Below are 10,865 nucleotides of genomic sequence, written 5' to 3' on the forward strand. Positions count from 1 at the left end.
GCCTGCGCGTCCGGAGCCTGTGCTCCGCAACGGGACAGGCCGCAGCAGAGGGAGGCCCGCATACCACAAAAAAAAAAAAAAAAAAAGAGTCAGCTGTATATGTTCAGATATTTTTGAAGAGCATTTTTTTAAAGTAAATAAGGTGGCCAAAGATATGTGCACTTGGAAATAACACAAAATCAATGGAAATCAGCATGGAAGTCACCACATGTTAACGAGCAACAGACCTACAAGAGCCCATGAGGATAAGTAGGCACCAGGGCCAGGCTTTCCTTTTCAGTAAATGCTAAATTCTAGAGGAAGTTTAATCTGAAGGAAAAAAAATAAAAAATAAAAATTCAAGGAAAGAGTAAACAAAAGAATGGTGTTGGGACTTCCCTGGTGGCGCAGTGATTAAGAATCCGCCTGCCAATGCAGGCGACGCGGTTCGAGCCCTGGTCCGGGAAGATCCCACATGCCGCGGAGCAACTAAGCCCGCACACGGCAACTCCTGAAGCCCCCGCTCGCCGCAACAGAGAAGCCACCGCAATGAGAGGTCCGTGCAATGCAGCAAAGAGTAGCCCCCGCTCGCCGCAACTAGAGAAAGCCCACGCGCAGCAACGAAGACCCAACCCAGCAAAAATAAATTAAATAAATTAATTTTTTTAAAAAGAGTAGTGTCTTTGAAACATTTTTTAAAGGAAACATTACCAATCCATCCATCGCTGTCAAGTCAGCTCTCACTCCAAAGATCATTTCAAACTTTCTTTGACCTGGTAGATTTTCATATAATATAGATTATATGTTACCCTCAGTTAAGTTACACCGTTATTTTTTAAGACTTACCTTTATAAAAGCATAGCCAGCACCATTATCTGTAATGGTGAGACCAAGTGAATCCTCAGATTTATACACATTCACTTCTTTTTTGATCCCTTTCACATGGGCAAATATGAAATCTTCAAGACCTATCTGTGCTCCTAAGAGCTTTCCCATGTCCACTTTAGGTGTATTTAAAGTGCAATATAAGATCTGCAAAGAGAAAGAAATATTTTAGGTCAGTTTCCACCAGGAAAACATTCTGATCATTAGTTTATTTAATACTTGAGTGAAATAGTCCTCAATTTATGATGTAAGCAGTTATATCATTAACATTAGGTGATATGAACTGTTTCCTATAGGCCAAGCTCTGTGTTAAGCAATTTATATCCATTAGCATATTTAATCCTCACAATAGCTTTATAAATACATTATCATCTCCATACTACCAATAAGAAAATCGAGACTTAATGAGAGTAAGCAATTTGTCTAAGGTCACAAAGATAGTACTTGTCAGAGCCAGGATTCAAGCTCAGGTCTCACCAACTTCATAGCAGTTTATACTCCTATGTTACTTGCCATTTACAATGCTAACATCGAAGGTTGTGTTTCCAAAGGTGGGGTCATGATATGTATACCACAATGAAAACGTAGGCAAGACTATTTTGGAAAATTTGCTTTTTTAAATGAGGAAATTTTTATTTATTTTGCACTTTTGTGCTTTAGAAAGTAATTAATGAATGAGGTAGTAAAACAAAAATGTCTAAAATGGACCGCGACTAGTCCAATCCCTTGGCTTTTTTTTTAAAATAAATCTATTTATTTATTTATTCAGTTTTGGCTGCATTGGGTCTTCGCTGCTGCACACGGGCTTTCTCTAGTTGCAGCGAGCAGGGGCTACTCTTTGTTGTGGTGCGCGGGCTTCTCACTGCGGTGGCTTCTCAGTGGCAGCGCACGGGCTCTAGGCGCATGGGCTTCAGTAGTTGTGGCACGTGGGCTCTAGAGCACAGGCTCAGTAGCTGTGGCGCACGGGCTTGTTTGCTCCCCGGCATGTGGGATCTTCCCGGACCAGGGCTCGAACCTGTGTCCCCTGCGTTGGCAGGCAGATTCTTAACCACTGCACCACCAGGGAAGTCCCAAACCCTTGGCTTTAAGAAAGGGGGAACTGAGGTCTGGAGAGGCTAATGCAACTTGATCAAATTCACTTAATGGTAGAAACAGAAAGACTGAAACGGTGAGAAGTTGTGTGGAGGTTTCAAAGGGACTTCTTACGTTTACCCAGTCTTTATTTGACCTCATTTTCCTTCAAAAATACAATTCATTTTACTAAAATCTGCAATGATACTCTTAAGTTTGCCAACCATAATTTGGGTAATTTGTGAGGCCCAGATACAAAATGGAAGAGGAGAAGGAGGGTTAAGAACATGCCATTGGTTTCAAGATTAAGTTCGGGACTTCCTGGGTGGCACAGTGGATAGGAATCCGCCTGCCAATGTAGGGGACATGGGTCTAATTCCTGGTCCAGGAAGACCCCACATGCCAAGCGAAGCAATTAAGCCCATGCGCCACAACTACTGAGCCCGAGTGCCACAACTACAGAAGCCCATGCGCCTAGAGCCCGCGCTCCTCAACAAGAGAAGCCACCGCAAGGAGAAGCCTGCGCACGGCAACGAAGAGTAGCCCCCGCTCACCGCAACCAGAGAAAGCCCGCATGCGGAAACGAAGACCCAATGCAGCAAAAATAAATAAAATTAAATCTTAAAAAGAAAAAAAGATTAAGTTCAATAAATAAATATTTATTGCGTACCTTCTGCATACCAAACAAAACTTTTTTTCTTTTGGTGGTGGGGGCCCTCGGCAGTGAAAGCACAGAGTCCTAACCACTGGACCATCAGGGAAATCCCTAATACAGGTTTTTTATATCAAAATGGCTAAATAAAATTTTTACTTTTTGTTATCAAGTAACGTTTGCCAAAGATATAGTCAGCCTTTCCTCCATCCCTGAGACTTGCTTCAGCCCTCACTTCCAACCCTCTCCCAACCTCCCTGAGTTTCACACCATTCCTGATTCCCCTGGAACCTTGAGCTTTAATGCATCCATAAGCCTCTGGAAGCCCAGAAACTGTGCAATTACTATTTGTTAAATGGCTTTTTAAGGCCTATCAAAATATGTCTGAATTGGAACAGCTCTCCCTGCTCTACAGTTAGAGGTCCAGCATGGTTGGCAAAGCCCCTATCAAATCCCAGAGGTATATGAAAGGTACTAGTGATAAGGACAAGGAAGAGGCCAAAGGGTACAGAAGAATTAACGCCTACAGGGAAGAACTACTGCCACTGCCCTTTCCTTTTTTCACCCAGGTCTGTAGTGAGCTGTTCTAACTGGTGGGCCTTTAACACAAAGGGTTGTTAACCTTTGTATCCCGGTGAAGACATAATATATTCGGCTTTATAGTTACTCTTTGCAAATACTCACTGGTGTTAAATTTTTATTATTCACGGTGGGCGGCGAGTCATTTAAGCCAATAATGGCTCCTATTTCTTATTCCAGTTGTGAAGTCAGTGGTATAATTAGTCCACTAACAAAAATCATTAATCATGGTTAGTCAGGGGGAGGTAGTATGCATAGAAAACAGCTTTTCTGGCTTCCTTTCTTAAAAGATGGAAAGTGAGTAGAACAGTTTTCTCCTTGTCGTTTTTTCCCGTGAAAATCTGTTAATGATGCTCATAGTGGATCCCAACCACCACTAATAAGCAACTTACCCAGTACACCGATGATCTTATTTGCAAAGCAGAAATAGAGACACAGACGTAGAGATCAAACATTTGGATACCAACGGGGAAGGCGAGGGGATGAATTGGGAGACTGGGATTGACAAATATACACTACTGATACTATGTATAAAATAGATAACTCATGAGAACCTACTGTATAGCACAGGGAACTCTACTCAATGCTCTGTGGTGACCTAAATGGGAAGGAAATCCAAAAAAGAGGGGCTATATATGTATACGTATAGCCAATTCACTTTGCTGTACAGTAGAAACTAACACAACATTGTAAAGCAACTCTACTCCAATAAAAATTAATTTATAAAAAAGCAACTTACCAAGTAGACAGGAAATAAAACATTAAAACATAATGATGATAAAACAGGGTAGGGGAAAAAGCCCCAAACAGGAAATCCCACACAAACTGAACTTCTATCTACTAAGCTACTTCCTTTCTTTCAACCTTTTCACATGCTTCACTACAGAGCAAATATTAGATTTCCTGTAGATATAACCCCTTCCCACCGTGCTTCCTCCCCTGCAGAATAATGTTCCACTCCGGGCAGCCAGAAGTTGGCAGCCAAGGCATCGGTGTTTCTTTCCTGGAAGGAGTAGAGCCATGGACTAGAGCTCCACAGAAAGTTGTGTTGAAAACCGGCAGAAATGTAATGGTCCCTGCGAGGTGGAGGAAGAGCCCTCTGTAGCAGCAGGTAACTAAAGCTCCGCGACTTCAGATCAGTTCCTCAAGGGAGGATAAAAACCTATCACTCACACGATCTCAATGCCCAGCCATCAGCAAATACATCTGCATGTCATAAGGTCTAGAGATTCAAATACTCCTCGTAGATACTGCATTTTGAACTGAAAAATAAGAAATGCTTTCTAAATGCTGCAAAGTTCGTGCTCATTCATCTACTCACAATCATCTATTGGACACGTGCTTTCTGTCAGGTTCTGTGCTGCACGCTGCATGTACAAAGATGACTAGGACCAGTCCTCATACACAAGGAACTCCCAGGCTGGTAGATGCGCCACTGAGGTACAGTGGGGCAACATAACCCAATTGTAATATAACAGTCCTGGATATTTAAACCAAAAAGGAACTGCAAATACATATCATGAAGCTTCCTATCTCCATACATTTTCTTCAATCCAAAATCTAAAAGGCCTGCCCGCCCACCCCCAACTCTACCCCCATGCTCTTGTCTATTGAGACTCTGCAGGAATGTGACTGCCCGGGTGGAATCACTCTTTCCACTTCACTCACAACGTTTAAATCTAGCACCGCGTTCGAGTGTCTGAGTCACCTTGCCTTCAACTCCAATTGGTGTAACACGTATTTGTCATCCTCACTCAGAGAGGCGAGATCTCAGTCATCTTTCTCCTACAATGTCTAACACAGTGCACTGCTCGGTTTATATCCAAATGTCACCGCACATTCACTTACCTCGTTTAATAAAACCTACCTGTGTACTAGGTTTTATTAACCTCATTTTGTGGATGCGAAAATTATGACTTCATCCAATTAGCACAGCTAATAAATGTTTAATGTTAAAAGAAAGAAAAAACAATACAAGAAAAGAAACACTGAAGTGGTTATATAATCAATGTTCCTCTAACAAATACTTGGTTACAGAGATATACTAGAGAAAAGATATACTAGATAAAAGTAGTACGACAAAGTACTTAACGTCATTTTTTATACTCTCTGGTGCACAAACTAAATCAAAAGAAAGTAAACTCAGGGTAAGGTACCATATAAGGAAAATTATCCATCCATTAGATATACCTTTCTGATGTTTTTTCATTGTAAAATGAAATCCTTAACATCTTCTGGAGTATCTATATTTGATGCTTTACCACCGTCATTGCCATTTTCATAAGATTGATGGAGTTCTCATGACTATTCCACTTTCTAGAGCAGTACTACTCAATATAAACGTAACACAAGCTACATAATTTTAAATTTTCTAAAAATCACGTTAACAAAAGATATAGGTTAAACTAATCTAATTTCCTTATATAATCCCATATATCCAAAATATCATTTCAACATATAATCAATTATTTTTTATATGAAATTGAGAGTTTACATTTTTATTAAGTCTTTTTTTTCCCAATCGCCCAATTCAGCATACCACCACCACCACCACCACCACCACCACCACCACTTTCCCCCCTTGGTGTCCATACATTTGTTCTCTACATCTGTGTCTCAATTTCTGTCCTGCAAACTGGTTCATCTGTACCATTTTTCTAGGTTCCACATATATGCATTAATATACGATATTTGTTTTTCTCTTTCTGACTTACTTCACTCTGTATGACAGTCTCTAGATCCATCCACGTCTCTACAAATGACCCAATTTCGTGCCTTTTTATGGCTGAGTAATATTCAATTATATATATGTACCACATCTTCTTTATCCATTCGTCTGTCGATGGGCATTTAGGTTGCTTCCATGACCTGGCTATTGTAAATAGTGCTGCAATGAACATTGGGGTGCATGTGTCTTTTTGAATTATGGTTTTCTCTGGGTATATGCCCAGTAGTGGGATTGCTGGGTCATATGGTAATTCTATTTTTAGTTTTTTAAGGAACCTCCATGCTGTTCTCCATAGTGCTGTATCAATTTACATTCCCACCAACAGTGCAAGAGGATTCCCTTTTCTCCACACCCTCTCCAGCATTTGTTGTTGTTTTTAAGATCTGGTGTATATTTACCCTTGCATTTTATCTCAATTTGGACTAGCGACACTTAAAGTGCTCAATATCTATATTTGGCTAGCAGCTACCATATTAGGCAGCTCTGTTCTAGAATCCCATGTCTTTAACAATTTTATACTTTGTATTTTTCCCATCTCCATATAACTATACATGTCATTCCCTCAGCCAAAAATGCCATAGCTTAAACTCAACTTCTAAATCCAGTCATATCTGTCAAAATCTTCCCCATCCAATAAAGTCTAGCTAAACTACATTTTCTAATAACACCCTAAGCTAATGTTATTTCTTCACCTTCTATATACCTATTAAATTTCATACATTTGCTGTGGAACTTACCATGTGCTGCTTTGTAAACTTTTAGCAGGTAAGGATTCATCTTATTGTCATATTTGTCTTATTGCGTGCCTGTCACCATGATTTATAGGAGATGTGGCTTAATGAAAGGAGAAAGCTATTGCCCTTTGGGGCCAGATTTGTTATTGGGCTGGACATCAATATCTACAGTACCCATTCCCCTTCCCCCTCAAGTTTCATTCCTCATTTTAAGCCATATGGTAGCTTGGGTAGGAGTGACCCATCCTCAGTTCCATCAGAAATGAATCGTAGTTAGGTTTAAATCAGTTAATGACTAATTCATAATCCAACTTAGGCCAATAACATACAAGAAAGAATTTGTTGGGGTTTCTGGGGAAGGAATCTTCTTTTCCACAGAAGCTCCGAGAAAGGTGTCTCTATCCCTCTGATGTGAAGTCTAACTACTGCAGCTGTCACTTCAACATTAGAAGACTGACCCTGGGGACAAAGCTGGCACATGGAGAAGGGCAGAGCCTCTAGATCCAGCCTCACCTAAAGACAGTCAGTAATGGACACTGGAAGTTGTCCACCCCTTTCGCCACCTAAGGTAATCTTCCGATATCAGGTAGCTGTACTTCGTGTGTGCTTTGGAGGAAAATGATTCACCTCCTGGGTTACAGGCATAAGGCTTAGACTGGTAGAAGTGGTGATTTTAGGAGTAAGCATGTGGCCCGGTCCTGGCCAACAAGACATGGGAGGAAGATGTCCAGGAAGCCTCAGGGAAGTATTTTTTCATTCCTAAGAAACAAACACAGTGAAAGACAATCCCCTCTTCCCCTGGATATTCCCTTACCTGTATGTGATCTAGAAACTTCCACCACCAAGTTACTACCAACGCAGGAAGAGATCAATGCCAAGAATGCAAAGATTTCAAGTGAACCTAGGTCCTTGACGTTGGTGAGTTGCTCTGTTAACCAGCTCTGGAACCCACTATGCCTCTTTTATGTAAAATAGAAAGTTATTTGTCTTAGGCAGTTGAACTAGCTCTGTGCTACTTGCAGCTGAAAACATCCTATCTGATACACAGCCCTATCCCAGAATGTTTAGTTACACAAGCCAATAATTTCACCAACCCATTGTGGGTTGGATTTTCTGTTGCTTTCAACTAACAGAATTCTAACTGATAGAATCATTATCCTTTGTATCTTCATAATTCACAGGGGGGTTTTGTTTTGTTTTTGGCCACACCCCACAGCTTGTGGGACCTCAGTTCCCAGACCAGGGACTAAACCCAGGCCACAGCAGTGAAAGCGCCAAATCCTAACCACTAGACCACCAGGGAACTCCCCATAATTCACAGTTTAAAAGTTTTTTCTACCTACTGTCTCATTTTATCCTTAAAAAAAAAAAAAAAAAAGACAACTCTGAGGTCTATGGTGAATTGTGTTTCCTTTAATGCACTGAAGTGATATGCATTCTTATCCTAATTTCATATCCTATCAAAAATTTCAAGCATAAAGTAAAGCTCCCCTTACTTCCAGTATCAGCAAAATGGATATCTAGAGAGGAGCTATGTTATACTTCTAATGGTTGTGAAAAAGAAAGAAAAATAGAAGTAAAGGAAAGAAGGAAACAATGGGTTAAGAGGTAAGAGACCTGGATCTAGTCCCAACTCTGTACTCTCAGTGAGCTCAGTCATTTGACCTCCTTGATCTTCATGTACATCCTGACATTAGTAAAGCTTGGTCTACATCACACAGCTGTTACTAAAACTCAATAAGAGACTATACATAAAAGTGCTTTTTAAACTAAAAAGCTCTAAAGGTTATTATTAGTATTATTCCTGGAATACAGGTGCTTCTTGAATAATATTTACACCTATGCTTGACAGCTTAAATTGCATTACTTTTCCTGAAAATTAGATTTTGCTCCTTTTTAAAGTCATAACCAGGATGGATTTCATGTTCCCCCATAAATTACATTATCCTTCAACTTTTTTGTTGAGTATAACTCATGACCATATTCTTACCATGCATTTATATTTCAATAGCTATTTTTCAGTTCTTATCACATGGTTATGATTATTCACCCTAGAAACTCAATATGGCTAGCATGATAAGAGTCTGAACTACTGTATAGAGCCATTAATATAAATTAATATTACATTTTCTCTGATGGCACCATTATATATTCCACGAGTGTGCTAGGTGAATAGGGTTAAATAAATCATCTGTCATTAGTGCTTCAAAAGATATTCTAGCCCACAAACAGGTTGCAAATCTCTCCAAAAACACATCAAATTCATTTTTAAAACTCCAGGAAGTCCACTTCCAACCTTTTGTTTAATGCTTTCCTTAAACAGGAACTGAGTTGGCCCAAGATTCCACATGTTCCAAAGATCTCTGGAAGAAATTATGGGCTTGTGTGGCTCGCATTACAGTATTTGGAATGTGATTTTAAATATAAGCAACTAAGGACTTCCCTGGTGGCGCAGTGGTTAAGAATCCACCTACCAATGCAGGTGACACGGGTTCGAGCCCTGGGCCAGGAAGAACCCACATGCCTCGGAGCAACTAAGCCCCTGCACCACAACTACTGAGCCCGCTCTCTAGAGCCCATGAGCCACAACCACTGAGCTCGCGTGCCACAACTACTGAAGCCCACATGCCAAGAGCCCGTGCTCCGCAACAAGAGAAGCCACCACAATGAGAAGCCCGCGCACCACATCAAAGAGTAGCCCCAGCTCGCTGCAACTAGAGAAAGCCCCCACGCAGCAACAAACACCAAACGCAGCCAAAAATTAATTAATTAATTGATTAATTTTAAAAAATAAATATAAGCAACTTGAACAGTTTATCTCCTGTGGTTATGTAAAATAACAGTGTTACTAAATATTTTAATACAACTACTTTCCTACATCTCAATCTACCGAGAACCTTGCTAATTCTTTATATTTTTCTAAAATAAGCATTATAGAAATATCTGTCAATGTCATTGTAGAAAATAAAGAAGAGAAAGTGGATAATAATAAACATAGTAAGTAACTAAACCATACTTTCATCAGGAGTTAACACCACCATCTTTATACACAAGAATACCACTTGGGTTATGTTTTCTTTGATAATGACCAAGGCCCTATCTGGGTTATTCTTATTATCTAAGCCTCACAGACTGTTTCTCAAAAAGAGAAAAAAGATTTTACTTCCGTCTAGTTAATTGCCCTTAAAATAGCAGGAATTAAGAACAACCTGAAACTAAGAATAATTATTGAGGAGAAAAGATCACTCACTTACTCTGAGTGCTTGAACAGAAGGAAGTAATTCTAGGCAAGCCAGAGTGACAGAATTCTATTACTCAAAACTCCTCCCAAAAGCTGAGAGTCTTATCTTACATGATTCCCCAAAATATATGGTAGAGTGTTGTATAAAGGAAATTCTAGAACTCAAACAATTCTTCAATGACATTCATGGAATGAGACACCTGCTCATCCCTCTCAGCTCTACACAGTTTGGAGACTGGGTCTCACTTCTATTAGAACACTGTAAAAGTGAAGGAACTGGGGAGATAAAGGTCTGGAAGAACAAAAATAAAATAAAAATTAAGGTCTCATAAACATTAACTGATCACTTATGTGTACCAGGTATTTTCATATACTACCTCATTTAATCCTACAACAATTCTATGTGACAGTTATTACTATACCCATATACTATACAGATTAGAACATAAAGATTTAAAGACATAAAATAGTTTGTGATTTGGTGTATTTGGTGCTAATATAACTCCAACGCTGGCTGTCCATTTCCAAGCTCTTTCCCCTACAATGTTGCCTCTCTGACACCTAATATCTACAGAGACATCCAAGTTATTGATCACTTCCTAAAGCATTAGCTCAGCTAATCCATGTGCGTCAGGTCATGAGGACAAGCATCACTACATGCTGTGTAGAAGAGAAAACCAGCTCAAACCCCCTTACATGATTTGTCTAAGGTCACATAGCTAGTGAATGACAGAGACAAAACTGGAATTTAGACTTTTGTGCTTTCTCTAACCCCATGATACCATAGTTGTGATGTAAATATAAACTTGGCTTTAAACTTAAAACTCCTAAAAGGCAGAGACTACAAAATTTTTGCTCTATATGGAGCTGCCAAATACACTGTTTATTTATTAAACCACCCACTTCTTTTTTTTTTTTTTTTTTTTTTTTTGCGGTACGCGGGCCTCTCACTGTTGTGGCCTCTCCCGTTGCGGGGCACAGCCTCCGGGCACGCAG

At 39.9% G+C, this 10,865-nt stretch overlaps 1 protein-coding gene across 2 annotated transcripts in view; it reads right to left on the reverse strand.

Moving 5' to 3' along the window:
* GIPC2 (GIPC PDZ domain containing family member 2) overlaps positions 1-10,865 on the reverse strand; it is a 90,949-nt gene that overhangs the window by 63,311 nt on the left and 16,773 nt on the right. For both annotated transcript variants that reach the window (XM_024119978.3, XM_055084507.1), the window contains exon 2: positions 826-1,011. In XM_024119978.3, the coding sequence (XP_023975746.1) occupies positions 826-1,011 (186 nt within the window). The remainder of the gene's footprint in view (positions 1-825; positions 1,012-10,865) is intronic.

This window comes from Physeter macrocephalus, chromosome 4 (assembly GCF_002837175.3).
Source record: "Physeter macrocephalus isolate SW-GA chromosome 4, ASM283717v5, whole genome shotgun sequence".
In the NCBI taxonomy this organism is placed as follows: Eukaryota; Metazoa; Chordata; class Mammalia; order Artiodactyla; family Physeteridae; genus Physeter; species Physeter macrocephalus.